This window comes from Dunckerocampus dactyliophorus, chromosome 16, assembly GCF_027744805.1.
Source record: "Dunckerocampus dactyliophorus isolate RoL2022-P2 chromosome 16, RoL_Ddac_1.1, whole genome shotgun sequence".
NCBI lineage: Eukaryota > Metazoa > Chordata > Actinopteri > Syngnathiformes > Syngnathidae > Dunckerocampus > Dunckerocampus dactyliophorus.
Window position 1 is genome coordinate 14,610,918 of NC_072834.1, and position 16,829 is coordinate 14,627,746.

At 43.0% G+C, this 16,829-nt stretch overlaps 1 protein-coding gene across 18 annotated transcripts in view; it reads left to right on the forward strand.

The window, feature by feature from the left end:
* The window catches only part of nbeaa (neurobeachin a), a 106,123-nt gene that overhangs the window by 49,230 nt on the left and 40,064 nt on the right, over positions 1 to 16,829 (forward strand). For all 18 annotated transcript variants that reach the window (XM_054755937.1, XM_054755938.1, XM_054755939.1 and 15 more), the window contains exons 2-11: positions 65 to 296; positions 4,143 to 4,243; positions 5,152 to 5,247; positions 5,353 to 5,474; positions 8,726 to 8,852; positions 11,365 to 11,484; positions 11,871 to 12,017; positions 14,580 to 14,777; positions 16,488 to 16,621; positions 16,698 to 16,806. In XM_054755937.1, coding sequence (XP_054611912.1) covers positions 65 to 296; positions 4,143 to 4,243; positions 5,152 to 5,247; positions 5,353 to 5,474; positions 8,726 to 8,852; positions 11,365 to 11,484; positions 11,871 to 12,017; positions 14,580 to 14,777; positions 16,488 to 16,621; positions 16,698 to 16,806 — 1,386 coding nt within the window. The remainder of the gene's footprint in view (positions 1 to 64; positions 297 to 4,142; positions 4,244 to 5,151; positions 5,248 to 5,352; positions 5,475 to 8,725; positions 8,853 to 11,364; positions 11,485 to 11,870; positions 12,018 to 14,579; positions 14,778 to 16,487; positions 16,622 to 16,697; positions 16,807 to 16,829) is intronic.

A 16,829-nucleotide genomic window follows, 5' to 3' on the forward strand; every position in this document is an offset into this window, starting at 1 on the left:
ACCTCCTTTAAACCTGGTCTCTCCTTGGCCCCGCCCCCTCCTCCTCCTCTATCATCTACCTCAGCTGGTGGGCGGCGAGTTCGACCTGGAGATGAACTTCATCATCCAGGAGGCGGAGAGCATCGGCTGCATGGTGGAGCTGCTGTCCCACTGCGAGGTGACGTGCCAGGCGGAGATCTGGAGCATGTTCACCGCCATCCTGCGCAAGAGCGTGCGCAACCTCCAGACCAGCACTGAGGTGGGCCTCATCCAGCAGGTGCTGCTCAAGATGAGCACCGTGGACGACATGATCGCAGGTGAACAAACACAGCATGTCACTTAAGTTACAGTAGCGGTAACCTGCAAATGTACACAAAGACAGTGTCTCTGTCTCAATTGGCGCACTTCCGTACGTCGACTTTTTTGAGTGCGTTCACACTGATAGACTGACGAGGACCGTGCACATTCATGAACAGTCTGATGTTTCTGCATAGGCTGTAAATGAGCCAGATTCTAGCATAGTTGCTCATTTTCATCTGTAGTCAGGAACTAAGTACACAATGTACACAGTATGCAGCGAGTGAAAAGCATCGTCTCCATACTTACAGTAGCCCCGCCCCTTCACAACCACAGCCTATCCTCAGTTCACTCTCTGCATTGTCATGCTGCTGCCATAAAGGTCTTATGTGAGTGATGATTTGCTATAAGGAGTCGCTTGTCGGTATTGTGATGCTCGCTGGAGGCGAATAGTGAGTAAAAATGTCTCCCTTAAGAGATGATTCATTTGCGTAATTGATGCCTTCCCAAGCTCTTATCCTTCGACATTCTTTGACTCTGCAGCAATTTCTCTCAGAGAGTGTTTTTTTCCACCTCAAAGTGCCTTTTCACGAGCAGCCACACAGAGTTGAAGCTGCCTTTTTCAGCAGCTGGGCGTAAACATCAGCTGTAAACAACATGAGAACGTCGCGGTGGTGGCCATGTTTAATGTTGACAACTCAACTTCCAGTCACCTTTAGTGCAAGCCTTTGGTTGAAGTTCACAGCACTCTAAAGAACCTCTGTTGTTGGTGTGAAACAGCGCCCACGCACTCTTACATGAGCATATTGACCTTGACTTTCCTTTAATGATGCCTACACGCCCCCCCGCCGCAGGATGATGTGCGTTAGAAGTAGTTTGACTTATGGCTGCAGCAGCAGCTAGCATGCTGCAGCTCTCAATGACCTACATGCATTGATCACACCCGCACAGCACACACAGCGAGTGCTTCATTTTCTCTAATGAAATCTAGTGCAGCACTATTCATATCTAGCCTGCCTAATGGCACTGAAGAAGAGCCTCTGTAAGCAGACTGGCTGGCTGGCCTGTAACGCCGCCATGTCCTCGCCTGCGCTGAGTGAAAGTCGACCCAGCAGCGAGGTCATTCAGGGCACACACACACACACACACACACACACACACACACACACACACACACACACACACACACACACACACACACACAGCATGCACTTTTTATTCATTATATTTTGAGATCTTTGGAGGAAATTGCAGGTTAACAAGTTTTTACAACCGCAATGTGAAGATTCATTCAACTGCATACACATTCCATTGTCCTAGTTAGGCGCAGCATAGACTGTGTCTCAAATGCAACACTTCCATCAGTACACTTTGATTAGTACTGGTGGTCATTGGGTTTTGTACGAGTTCCCTTCCTAGACTATGATTAAGTTGAGTTTTGGTGTAAGTTGGTAAGTCACTCGCACTGTGCAGAGACATATAAAATACAGTAATAGAACACTAAATACAAGAATGAAATGTAACAGTACTATTAACTCATTCAATACCAAATCAAATCAAAGTTTATTATATAGCACCTTACAACATCCCAATGGTGCCCAAGGTGCAAAAAGTGGTGATGACGCAACTGCACAATAAAAGAGGTCACGTTTCATGCAGTTTCAACCCTTAAAAACGGCCACAGGGTGGCAGAAGTGCATTCGATAAGAGTTCTGCATGGATCTTTTCCATGGTTCAACAGTAAAGAGGACGTGAGAGAGCATAGAGGAGTGTAGTGTGCAGGTTACACATTGTAGGGACATTTTAACGCGTGCATTAGTTCCGGATGTGAAAATTGTAAATAGTTCATGGTGTTATATTTGTAAATAAATGGTTATTTTGATGTAAAACAACCCTTTCTTGTGTCGCTTATGCGGTGCAGTTTAGATATTTGAGCTGTCACCAAAGCAAAAAATGAGTCAAAGTGAAACTGCTTCAAATGTATGTTTTCACAAAAATCTGGTTTCTTCCTTTTTTGTGGAGAACTGATATTTTCCTGAAACTTACCTATGTTCTACTGCTGATTACTAAAGAAAGGAAAAAGGTAGAAACCAATTAGTTTTTTTCTGATGAAAGATGAGAGTCTAATCTTTCTTTTGGTAGACTCCAATATTCTGTGTGCCTTAAAAAAAATCTGTCAAAATCAATCGTCTAAAATGGCTGGTAGTGGAGAGGATGTCTTTTGAAAAATGGCTGAGATTGAATGAGTTAATAACTGTAGACCACTACACGTAATTATTACATAATTGTCACTTTCAGAGGATCAGCGACTTGGAAGTTATGTGTGATGAACTGTTACAGTTTTGTGATTTCCCAACATCTGTGAACCTCACTTGTGTCCTGACTGTGTGTGTGTGGCTGCGTGCAAAGAGGAACGTTGAGTTTGCTGGTTGTTTTGGTATGGTTCGGCCGACAGTAGCTGGTTTTGTTTTTGCATTTAAGAGATTGTTGATGGATCACCATCACAGCATCCGGGTAGACGTTTGTTATTAATGATGGTTGCGACAGTTGAGTGTTGAGACGAGTGTGACATAGTGGATTGTTCTACGGTGCACTGCAGTGTCACTAGTTCTCAAGCGAGTCTCCTGCTTACCGACCAAAATTCAGTTTTTAATTAAATATAGAAAAGTGTTTTGTCACCATGAAACGACATAACACGAAACATTGTTAACCAAGGACCAGCTGGATACTGTGCACACTGTGTACTTAAGTTCTTGAGTGTGCAATTTCTGACAGTGTAGTGCTGTCCCCGACCTACAGTATTACCATTGTTGCGCACTTGCCGAAAATGACCATTGCAGTATTTACCCGTTTCTTCTTCTCCTTTTTAATGGTGACTTACAACCACTCGACAGAGCATTACAGTATAACCAACATTCGGATCGTCTGATAAAACATTTTTGTTTAGTGTATTTTTATTCACAAAATTAAAAACTACAGATATTTAATGTTCTGGAAATGGGCCTCCCTAAAAGCCATTGATAGCTTGTAAACTGGGGACAAAAATTCAAAACAAACCTTACAAAATACGAGGGTGATGCGAGAGATACGGCTGCATCGGTTGGAGCCTGCTGGATCGATAAGTCAGCCATAAATCCTTGGATTAATCGATTTGTAGAGACATGCATCGGGTACGGCAAGACCAGCAGGTTGACAGTGCATCTCTGAAACAACGAGGAAGCCTGGGCTGCCGGCGAAAGGATTGTCGCGCATGACTGAAGATGCGAATGGATGTAAATAGTAGCAGTGTATACATTATAGTGATCTAATTTATCTTATTTATTATGTTTTGTCTAAAACTAAGACAGGAACAACATCAAATTAAAAGCACAAAATGAATACAGACCGACCATCCACCAATACAAGCCTGTATAGTTTGTTTTTCAGAGAGAAGATTATACGCCGCTGTTTGATATGTGTGCTAGCATGCAATTAACTCGAGGTTGTGGAAAAACAAATATGCGCAGTAGCACTCAATAACGTCATCAAATCTTACCTTTATGCATTCCCACGTAGTATCAGCATTTGGGACCAAATATGAGGTGAAAGAAAAAATACAGTATAGTAGTCTTTCTGTGCAGCTTGGGAGAAAGTTAGATGGTGTGTTCAAGGACCGTCGAACAAAGTGGGACAGGTCGCCACTGGCAACAAACAAAATAAACATGCAAAACAGTGAAGAATAAAATAATGGCTCATATTTCCAAAATTCACCAATTCACAGCGATAAACGAGGGATCACTTTAGCTGTATCAGATTGTCTGCCTTTCCAAATTTGAAGCAAACTTTTCAGCATGTACACACGCGCGTGTGTGTGTGTGTGTTTGCAGACCTGCTGGTGGACATGTTGGGAGTCATGGCCAGTTACAGCATCACAGTCAAAGAGCTGAAGCTGCTCTTCAGCATGCTGAGGGGCGACAACGGCATCTGGGTGAGCAAACACGCATGCGCACCACACCACAATGAAGAGGTTCAGGGTTGAGAGTGTGTGATGATTTAGCAAGGTTCTGATGAATTTAGCCCTCAGCTGCCGCATCCTCCTCCTCCTGCTACCCCCCACCCCCACCCCCCAAACCCGTCACCCCCATCAAGGAGCCCCCTCTCCACAGACAGACGGGTGAATGGAGGGTTGCCGTGGTATTGATGAGGTGTAGCTGCTTGAAGAGTTATTGATCCAGTGGTTTGTGGTGGAGGTGTGATGGCACGACCAGTGTCTCAACACCCGAGTGTGTTTCTCAAAGTCAATGACAATTACTCTTTCCTTCGTCTTCGTCCATCTTCTTATTCTCCGTCTCCTCATCCTCCTTCTCACTCACTTGCTTTTACTCCTCATCAACAAATGATACTCTTCCTTATTTTCCTCATCATCATATTTTCCCCTTCCATATCATACTTCTTGAACTCATCCTCCTCATCCTTTTATCCTCCTTCTCATCCTCCCTTCTTATGCTATTGCTCCTCCTCCACTCCTCCGTGTGGTGATCCTCTGTATTGTCATCCCCCTCATCACTCTTCTCTTCATCATTATCCTCCTCACTGTCATCATTTCCCTCCAACCTGTTCTCATTCTTCTCCTCCTCATCCTGATCACCATTCTCATTCCTCTTATTTACCTCATCCTCATCATCCTCACCTTACTCTCATCGTACCCCCCTACTCATCGTCTTCATCTTCATCACCCTCATCCTCCTTCACATCACTATCATCCACATCCTTCCTGTTCTCACCCTCCTCCTCATCTATCATTTCACTCTTCTTCATCATTCTCTCTGTATTTGTCTCCTGCTTGTTGATGTCGTCCTTCTCCCCATCATCATCCCTCTCATGCTCCTCCTGCAGCCGAGACACGCCATCAAGTTGTTGTCGGTGTTGAACCAGATGCCTCAGCGCCACGGCCCAGACACCTTCTTCAATTTCCCAGGACGCAGTGCAGCGGTATGTCCCAACACTTTAGTCGCCTCATGTGATCCAGCATCTCAAGAGTTTTACCTTTGAAGAAGATGAGAAGTAAGAGTGAGTGTGTTTGTGCCTTTCCCACAGGCCATCGCGTTACCGCCAATCGCCAAATGGCCTTACCAGAACGGCTTCACCATCAACACGTGGTTCCGGCAGGATCCGCTCAACAACATCAACGTGGACAAAGACAAGCCGTACCTTTACTGGTCAGTCCAGCTGGCTTTTGTCAGCAGGGTCACTACGACGCTGGCATTGTTTTGCCTGTCTGACCAAGTAACACATGATACTCATCATCAGCGCTGAGAGAAAAACGTGACGTGGATGCTGTTGGGTGTCATCTGGTGATGTCTTTTTGCTCTCTCTCTCTCACACTGACTAATCTTTGAATTCTCATTTCTCCAAGGCAGGGGTGTCCAAACACAGGGGAAAAAAATCAAATGAATGCGGGGGCCACTTTGATATTCTTCACCTTATGTGCATTGAAGACACAAGGTCAAGACATGCTAGACATGCTACAGTATCTGAACAAAACATCCAAATCTTGTCTTTGTGTTATAGGTGACAAAGCCAAGTAGTCTAATATCTCATGCTGTATCATTGGAACCCGCTTAAAGCTGCTATATGTCACCAACTTAAAATTAAATATTTTTAAGCCAAAAAATATAACACCACCAATGGTATTTCTTACCAATAGTGATTTAAGAGAATAGATTTTAAAAAATAAATGTCGATATTTGTAACAATTGCAAGTCACACTTTATAAAAATTGCCGTTTGTGCTGAATAAGGCGACGGGCTTTCAGGCCATCAATCACGGCTGTCTCGGTGCAAATGTGCATGCACGTCACAAAGGAGATCTTCGAAAACGAAAGGATTTAAAAAAGGATGCTGTGGTAGTTTCTATTTTCCTGTCGTGAGTGAAATATGCTTTTCAGACACTGCTTTTGCAACATACGTTTTTTCTTGTATTGCGTGCATGTGCATTAGTGGGTCGTAGCTTATATGGTCAGACCGGGAAGAGGGTGGGATTTTATGTTTGAAGCTCATTCGAATGCAAGCGCCCTCTAAACTGCTGAAAACAGCAGCTTTAAGTCGCTCCCGCTTATGTCGACAACTCGTTTATGTTGACCAGTCCTGGTGAAGTCCTGAATCGTACTAAAATGTGCCCGCTTAAGTTGAAGTCAATGTACATGGTCGACCACTGTTGTCAACAAAACATAACAGTGCCAAAGGGGTCATTTCTATGAAAAATTAGTCCGTTTATATCAACATTAGTACTCAACATGTACTGTAGTATTGTTAACTTCGTATTTTTTTTTTTAGATTAATTGATTAACTAATGGAAAAATTATCACACATCTATGGCCAATGTGGCTATCTGAGGGTTGTTATCCTAAACGGGTTCCACTGTAGTGAGCTGATTTTATTTTTACAGTATGCCTGGGCGCCAATTTAAAAAAACAAAACAAAACAAAAAAGCAACCTGCGGGCTGAAAATAGCCCCAGGCCGCACTTTGGACACCCCTGGTGCTTAGGTCATATCTGCATCTTTTTGGGGGGGGGTCTCCTATTTCTATTCCAAGATGATTCTATTTGAATCATCGCTGCCGTCCTTTTCACTTTTTCAGTTTTCAGTTCAGATGATGAACCCTTGTCTCTGAGAACTATGAATGTTGCCGTCCTGCTTTACAAGCGTGTCATCAGGTGTGTGCGGTGCTGGCCCGTGTCCAGACTGCTTGAAGCCTCGTTAGCTTTGACTGTTTTGGAGTTGACCTCTTTTACTTGCTCGATTTCCTTCCTGCTTCTCTCCCACAAGAGAACACAATGATGGATGGAGAGAGCTCAGGCTCCTCTGTTTCCTTGGCAACTGTTTATCAGGTGGCCTTGGCAGGTGAGTGGTGGGAGAAAGGGGAGTGTGTGCCCTCCTCTCCCCCCTCTGGCCTGGGTCTTATCACCCTGTAGCAGACGCTTGTTGTCCTCCATTTTGCTGGTGTGATAGTGGTCTCCAAGTGGAGATAACGTGTAGCGGACACTCGCCTGGGAGTAGGAGGAAGTTATATTTGCACCCAGGAGCTGAAACATGGCTTGTCCTTCTGGGGTTTTTTCAAGCAGTGAGATGTGTTCTGGGCCGCACGGTGGCCTAGTGATTAGCATGTTGGCATGTTCTCCTTGTGTGTGGGTTTTCTCCAGGTACTCCGGTTTCCTCCCACTTTCCAAAAATTAGGTTAATTGGAGACTCTAAATTGTCCATAGGTATGAATGTATGAATGCGAGTGTGAATGGTTGTGTGTCTATATGTGCCCTGCGATTGACTGGCAACAAGTCCAGGGTGTACCCTGCCTCTCGGCCAAAGTCAGCTGGGATAGGCTCCAGCATACCCGCGACCCTAGTAAGGATAAGCGGCATAGAAGATGGATGTGTTCTGTCCAGGAAAGAAAAAGATTTTGGATGAGGCTTTACATGGAGGCAAATGCAAAGAGGAATGGGAAAAGTTGCATTAGTACGTACAGTGCAGAAAATAAGTAAATTATCTGATATTTGTTCTGATTTATGTAAGCTGACCCCCTTACAAAGATATGGAGAGTACAGAACTTTTATGGTAAGTTTATTGTAGCACAGAGAGACATAATGTAAAAAAAAAAAAAAAAAAACCCAACCATTAAATAAAGGGGATAAATCAGGGGTCTCAAACTCAATTTACCTGGGGACCGCTGGAGGTAGAGTCTGGGTGAGGCTGGGCCGCATAAAGTATTGGGAGCAGGACTGGGAATCTCAGGGTACCTCACGATACGGTACGATACAAGATGCATGGTTCATGATAACGATAATATCATGTTACGGTGATAGTGTGAACCAAAAAAATAAGTAATTTCATAGTTTTTATTTTGCTGCAAGTTTGAGACCCTTGTTCTAAATTATATTGAAAAATGGCACTTAGTAGTTGGTGGGAAAGCCTTGCTGGCAAGCACTGAGGTCTGCTCCCTCACCTTTCTCATAATCATCCCTACCCCCCAGGCGAAATCTTGCATGGAGTTCCAGAGCCGGCGTGATTCTTCTTGCTGATGGTCTTGTAGCCTATTCCAGTCTTGTGTAGCTCTAGAACCTTTGACAGCTTTTTGTTCTTGTCCGTGGTGGTGGAGAGGTTTGAATGGAAGATAGTGTTTGTGTGACAGGCACAAACACACAATGAGTTGAGATTAGGAGTACCTTCTTAAAGGGACAGGACTTATGTTTGTGTTTTGTGGACACATTCTGTGGGGTCAAATAGTTATTGCCCTCATTCTAATACAATTTAATTTAATAAAAGTTACTATACAAAAATAATGGGCATTTATATCTTTGTAAGGGAGTGAACTAACAAAATCAGCAGGGGATAAAATACTTCCTTTCCCCACTGTAGATACAAATTCCAGTGAAATGAGGTGAAATGAGGTGAAATTGTGCCAATTCTCTTGCAGCTTCCGCACCAGTAAAGGAATCGGGTACTCGGCTCACTTTGTGGGGAACTGTCTCATTGTGACCTCACTCAAGTCCAAAGGAAAAGGCTTCCAGCACTGTGTCAAGTATGACTTCCAGCCACGCAAGGTGAGACACACACAGTCACACACACAACAAATACAGTGGTGTGAAAAGTATTTGCCCCCTTCCTGATTTTTTTATTTTTTGTGCATGTTTGTCTCACTTAAATGTTTCAGATCATCAAAGAAATGTAAATATTAGTCAGTGACAACGCAACTGAACACATAATGCAGTTTTTTACTAAAGGGATAGTTTGGATCGTTGACATGAAGTTGTATGACATCCCCATCGGCAGTGGACTATATCAACAGTGACAACAGTGAGATAACTTGCAATGAGTGTGGAGGAATTTTGGCCCATTCATTTTTGCAGAATTATTTTAATTCAGCCACAGTGGAGAGTTTTCAAACATGAACCGCCTTTTTTAATGTCGTGCCACAGCATCTCAATAGGATTCAGGTCTTTGATGAGGCCACCCCAAAGTCTTCATTTTGTTTTTCTTCAGCCATTCAGAGGTGGACTTGCTGTTGTGTTTTGGATCATTGTCCTGCTGCAGAACCCAAGTTAGTTTCAGCTTGAGGTTACGAGCAGATGGCCGGACATTCTCCTTCAGGATTTTTTGGTAGACAGCAGAATTCATGGTTCCATTTATCACAACAGGTCTTCCAGGTCCTGAAGCAGCAAAACAGCCCCAGACCATCACACTACCACCACCATATTTTACTGTTGGTATGATGTTCTTTTTCTGAAATGCGGCGTTACTTTTACTCCAGATGTAATGGGACACACACCTTCAAAAAAGTTCAACTTGTCTCGTCAGACCATAGAGTATTTTCCCAAAGATCTTGGGGATCAACAAGGTGTTTTTTGGCAAAATTGAGATGAGCCTTAATGTTTTTGTTGTTGTTAATCTTTTTGTTCAGGAGTGGTTTTTGTCTTGGAACTCTGCCATGCAGGCCGTTTTTGCAGTGTCTTTCTTATGGTGGAGTCATGAACACTGACCTTGACTGAGGCAAGTGAGGCCTGCAGTTCTTTGGATGTTGTTGTGGGGTCTTTTGTGACTTCTTTAATGAGTCGTCGCTGCGCTCTTGGGGTAATTTTGATTGCCCGGTCACTCCTGGGAAGGTTCACCACTGTTCCATGTTTTCAGCATTTGTGGATAATGGCTGTCAGTGTGGGTCACTGGAGTTATGTTTCAACAGGGGGGGAATCACTTTTTCACACAGGGCGATGTAGGTTTGGATTTTTTTCTCCCTTAATAATAAAAGGTTTCATTTAAAAACTGCATTTTGTGTTCATTTGTGTTGTCATTGACTAATATTTAAATTAGTTTGATGATCTGAAACATTTAAATGTGACAAACATACAAAAAATGAGAAATTAAGAAGGGAGGAAACACTTTTTCACACCACTGTACATACAAGCGACTGGAAGATAAGCATCAAGAGAGTATACAGTGGAACCTTCGTAATCCCTTCCAGACTCTCTGATTCAAACCGAAACGGATGCTAACCAAACAAATTTTTCCCATAAGAAATAATCAAAATCCAATTAATCCATTCCAGAATGCCAAATATTTTAACATAGAATACTCACTTCAATCCTCACCTCAATCACCCAAAATGGAGCCAAAGACAGTTGCAAGTGCCAGCATTTTGATAAAGAAGGTGAGAAACATTTATGAATTCCAGAAGTAACTCATGACAAAAGCGGAAGGTGCTCCCCGTGTTGCTCTCACTGCCACATTATGTCTTTGGGAAACAGGTAAAAGTACCCTTAAAAGTTCATTTATCCCTTTGATACGTCACTTATATGCATTTAGACTTGTTTTATGCATTTAAAACTATAATAAATGTGTTTTGGTTCACATTTTTGAGAGTCAACCGCTGATGACAGAGACAGAGCTGACTTCCGGATCTTGTCCTAACAAGGATGCTTTGTGATAAAAATAGATTAAGACCACAGTTGGACTCATGCAGTGTATTAATAACAGGACAAAATGCATGCCATGTTGTATGCTAACTGGAAAAGGTACGCAAACCGAGGCTAAATTATGATGTACATTTTTTAGATTCACCGAAAAACACGCTAACCGGAGCATACGCTAACCGAGGTTCCACTGTATATACTTTTTAATACAGAATCCAGTTGATTTTTGAAATGATTCAAGATGGGTGAGCTCACACGTCGTCTACAAGTTACCTTGTCAGTCAAACATTATAAATTGCATTTCCATCCAGGTGCAGGAACCCTATTGATTTAACCCCGCTCCTTTTTGTTAGCTGCAATCACATCATGAGTGTGTTGCGTCTTTCAAGGGAAGCGCATCCATTAGGAACGTGCACATGCAGTGTCAGCACATTGTCACGTGCACGCCAACACGCACTGACTTGACTTGACTGTGTTTTTTGCTGACTCTTCTAGAACGTATTCAGCACCTAAATAAGTTACCTCAGGTTCCCTTTTTCCATCATTTTAGGAGCGTTACTCAAATGTCAGTTCGATTTGATGGCTGCATGCTACATGGCTAATGTGTTGACATTGTCAGTCAGAGTTATTGCATGTGTGTGTGTTTCAGTGGTACATGATCAGCATCGTTCACATCTACAACCGCTGGAGGAATTCCGAGATCCGATGTTATGTCAATGGTCAGCTGGTCTCCTACGGCGACATGGCCTGGCACGTCAACACCAACGACGTAAGAACTTTAGTGAAGATCCTCTGTGTTTGCTGCATCCTTAACAGTGGCGCACGAGTGCCGCTGCGTCCTGTGGGCATGTTGGCCAGTATGTCAGGTCTGCAACAGTAGGTCGGCAAGGTGTCGGAGTTGCCCTTGGGCCGCGTTCCAACATGTTGTTGCTTCAGCGCCAAGACGAAGCAGGATGTCCTTCACAAGTTGACACATTTCTGCATAAAGCATTCCAGAAGGTGTAATCCAACAAAAAGTCATGCGATTATTGGTGGATGACATCATCATCCATCTCGGAACACCTCATGACCTTTTGCGCCTAATGAAGTGGCCAGTGGACGTGCAATGATGTCAATACAAAAGTAAACATTTTGTATTGTGTGCGTCCTCCTCAGAGCTACGACAAGTGTTTCCTGGGCTCCTCTGAGACGGCCGACGCCAACAGGGTGTTCTGCGGTCAGCTGGGCGCCATTTATGTGTTCAGTGAGGCTCTCAACCCCGCTCAGATCTTCGCCATTCACCAGCTGGGCCCTGGATACAAGGTAAGATAATGTTCTGTCTGGATGCTGGGACTAGCTGAGCCTGTCAATCATGCTGAGCGAGGACAGCAGTGCTGGATTGCTTTGAAGTTGGCTGTCCACACTTTCTCCAGAAGGGAATTGAAGGATGCGGGGTCATTTTGGTACATTTTGTACATTAAAGACACAATGTAGGTCAATATATGCTCAGCTCCCTGAACAAAACAAAAATATTAGCTTTGTGTTATAGGGGATAGAGCAAATTAGTGTAATGTGCAATAAGATATCTCATTTGATTTTTACAATATGCTGAGGGACAATGAAAAACAAGCTATTTGACAAAAATGGCCCCCGGGGCGCAATTTGCTGCCTTAACATGACAGCACTGGTTGTGTGATTAGGAACGGGTAATCAAAGCAAATTAAACATTAAGGTTGTAAACATTTAATACAGGAAATGAGTTAAGTCAGGGTTGTGTACATAGAAATCCAACGGTGTGGGGGCCATTTTTATATTGTTAATTTTGTAAAAAAAAAAAAAAAAAAAAAAAGCAAATTCTAACTCATCCATTGAGCCATGACTACTTTGGAGATTTTCGTGTTGACACAGGTTACTCTTTAAGAGGATAACCAAAAAAGAGACTAATTCACTTTGGTTGAAAAAAGGTTTTCAAATAATTTTCAGATACTTTTTACTCCCATTTACTTGTAAATGAAGTTCATCCACCCTCCTTCTCTAGGAAAAGTTCAGATACTTTCTTGTAAAAGTCTGAACCTCCTGGTGAGGTTGGGTATACAATTCTCCATCTTAGCAGTCAAATTCATGCATTCATTCAGCCGATCATAAAAATATCTTGCATTTGACTTGTTTGTAAACCTATCTCTAGCCGGCACTGATGTTTGTGTATTTATATATGTTTTGCGGAAAAGACTTTTCCACTGTGGAAAGACTTCAGTGACACGCACGCTCCCACACGTTCAGGAAGGTCACAGCATGTATATAAAACCATAAAACATTGCTGGAGGTTTTCGAGAGGGCTTTATAGTCCAAATACGTGTGTCCCATTACGTGCATTGTTAGCTCCCTCTGGCTTACTGTTTTTCTTTCTTTAGAATGCAGAAAAAAGGGAATGACGTGTGCTCATGTTTCACATGAGGATTGTGGATGATGGCCAGTTTTCCTTTAAGAAAATGTTAAAAACAACTATGTATGTGTTTTTCATCATGACAAATGAAGCTCTGCCACAATTGCCTCCCCTGATTGCATGTGCCTGATATAGTGGTATTTACAGGAAAAAAAGTGCATGTCAGCTGTTTTTTGGGGGGGCGGGGGTTGTAACTGTATTTTTATTTTTATTTTTTTTAAAAAGAGCTGTGGGCTACAAATTGCCCCTGAGCTGCACTTTGAACACATCTATTGTGTTATTTAACACAATGTTTAACTTAGTGTAAAAAGACAAGTCAAGGCCTTTTTAGAAATGACTCTAATGAGGCTTTGCAATGCTTTTGCTCTGACACTTATTGTAAAGCACCACTGCTACCACCAGCTGCCCGCTTCCTTTTTTTTTTTATTTATTTATTTATTTTAAATTTGTGCACCACAGGCCACGCTACAGCTTGTTTGTGCAGGCGCCTAAAGCTGACTTGGCGAGCAGATGCTGCAACCATAACTGTTCTTTTTAGCACATTAGCATGAGTTGCTAAGATGGTACACAGGAAAGTACATTGTAGTACAGTCAGTAAACAATTGAGGTTAAAGCAACAAACAAGTGTTTTCCTGCTCGCGTTCCCGCATTTGCCTTGAGGCCGATCATGTTCATGTGGATGTCTCGCTTGCCCAGAGGAGGCCATTAAAGGGCGGCGTTGTTGGAAAGCCGCACGACTCGGTGTTTTAATGACTGCTTTATAGGCCGGCTAACTTGCTATGCTAGCTCATGGTCCCCCTCTCCCGCTACTGCTTTTGCACTTTGTGCTCTCATGTTTGGATGTGACGAGCGAGAGATGCGTGTGTATTGTATAGTGTGTGTGTGTGTGTGTGTGTGTGTGTGTGTGTGTGTGTGTGTGTTATGTCGTTGCTCAGTAATGAAAGACGCTCCGCTCGCACTGCAAAACAAGCCTTGAGCGGAGTGATACAGTTTAAGATCTTCTTGCTTCATTCGCCATCACACACACACACACACACTAAGACACTGTGTTGTCTTTGTAATAAAGTAACATCTTTTTCTGTGTCACAAAGTCTACGCTACTGCTTGCGCTCTTCATCTTTTTCTTGTCTGTTTACTATAGACTGCCCAGTGGGATACATAGTGGTCATCTACAGCAAGGCAACTCTACTTTTTGCTATGTGTGTGCACAGTTTTCTATTTTTCTGAGAAGCTGAAGCTGTAAAGGAGAGCATTTACTTTGGTATCAGGCAAAACCTCCTGCAGCATTTATGTTTTGATGAAATTGAATGAAAGAAAAGTGAGACATATTTTGGAGTACTACATGCAGCCTCTCCCTCTCACTGTCAATTTTGAGTCATCAAATTCATTAAGCTAATGCTGCCTTTTTTGCCAGGTGACCTTGACCCTTCCCTCTTTTGCAGAGCACCTTCAAGTTCAAGTCAGAGAGCGACATTCACCTGGCAGAGCACCACAAACAGGTGTTGTACGACGGCAAGCTAGCCAGCTCCATCTCCTTCACGTACAACGCCAAGGCCACCGACGCTCAGCTGTGCCTGGAGTCCTCGCCACGGGAGAACGCTTCCATCTTTGTCCACTCGCCGCACGCACTCATGCTGCAGGTGGGTGGTGCCGCCTCCATTCTGCTCTCTCGTTAGCGCACAATGTCTTGTTAAAGGTGAAATGTCCCACCTGAATGCTGAAGGTCACAAGGGGACTCTCCAAGTTGAGCTTTTCAAGAGCCCACTCTTTCCTCCACCATTGTGTGCCTCGCTCCTCCAACAACATTCATACTTGACATTTACAAAGATATGCCCTTGCTTTTATTTCTTTACGCCTTAACTCTAGTGAGGCGCTAGCAGCTGCACGCTTCAGTTCAATCACCTAAAGCAACAAAAAGTAGGTTGTCTTACTATTTTTATGACATTGGCATCGGTTCATATCGCTATTGTTTTTTTGTGCTGACAAAGATATCAAGTGATGCACAGCACCAAGCTTGCTACCTCAGTATGTCCGCGGCCTGAAATTCTTACCAAGTTTGGCCTTTGGATTGTAAATATGCAATTTGCAGTGAAAGTGCTGTTTATGCAAGGGGGCAGTCAGGCATCTTCCCTTTCATACTTCTCATCTCTTGTGTTTCCTTCATGCTGCGTTCATGTGTGATGTGCTGAATGAGCTCAGTTTAGAATCCAGAGTCCAGAGTTTCATACTTTACACTTTACCTTGTACTTACATGGATGTTTGTGGCACATAGAATCATTACCAGCATTATTTAATTCTGTTCCTATTTCTAAGTTTATCAAGACTTACCTGTTGATAGTAGGAGAATATGTTATTTTAGTTGCCTATTGTTTATTTGTGAAATGCATCCAGTGGCATCACAGTAAAAGAAGCATTCATTGAGATGTGACCTGAGCTGCTGCCAATATCTGTATCGGTTAATATCGGTATCAGTCATGAAGTGCTGGGCAATATCAGTATATTGGATATCCATAAGAAAGCCAATATCGAGCATCTCTACTTCTGATTAAATTATGCAAATTCAAACTGTTCCAGACTATGTCCACGCATTTATTACAAGTATATTTACCTTCGCCAAGCACAGCGCAAAGCGCAGATTGGTGGTTATGTTTTTACCGGCGTTTATCTGTTTGTCTGCTTGTCTGTTTGTTTGTGTTCAAAATAACTTGAGACGTTCTGAATGGTTTTGGATTAAATTTACAATTGATGCAATTGTCGGAAATCGGATATGGAAGAAGTGATTAAATTTTGGGGGTGATCCGGATCACCATCTGGATCCAGAAATTTTTTAAAGGATTCTTTAACCTTGCGAGATAGGACCATTTTCGCCATTTGTGCATATAACTCCAGAAAAAATGGCTAGAGCACTAGGAAAATACAGGACAAGTTTCCAACAGGTTCTACAAAATATCGAAGACTGATCCAAAAAAGTGGAGGATTATTATTTTGGTGTGAATCACAATATGGAGGGAACTATGGCGCTAGGTGGAGGTGTGCACTTTCCGAGTGCTTCTCTAGTTTTTATTTGATATGTTTGGGTATATTTTGTTCAATTAAAATAACATTTATTATTATTATTATTATTATTATTATTATTATTATTATTATTATTATTATTATTAATCAGTAAGCCCACACTCATTCCCCCATTCAACATTCTTGTGCCTTTTCCAGGGATTGCTTCTGAACTGCCAAAATGGCCTCACAGTTAGGGGCTATAGCGCCTCCTGTTGCTTAAAATGTACTTTCTGTTGTGTCCATATGTTTAGCTAAAACAGCTGCTGTGTAATAATAACAAGGTGTCCTTGCAGGATGTGAAGGCCATTGTGACGCACTCCATCCACAGTGCCATCCACTCCATTGGTGGCATCCAAGTTCTTTTCCCGCTCTTCGCCCAGCTGGACTACAAGCAGCTCAACGACAGCGCCGTCGACACCAGCGTGTGGTGAGAGGTCAACACACAGTCATATAACACTCCTTGTGCATGGTTTTGACCTCTAACCCGCTCTGATGTCCTGCAGCGCCACACTGCTGGCTTTCCTGGTGGAGCTGCTCAAGAGCTCGGTGGCCATGCAGGAGCAGATGCTGGGGGGCAAAGGCTTCCTGGTGATCGGGTACCTCCTGGAGAAGGTCGGTAGAAGATTTGTCGGCTT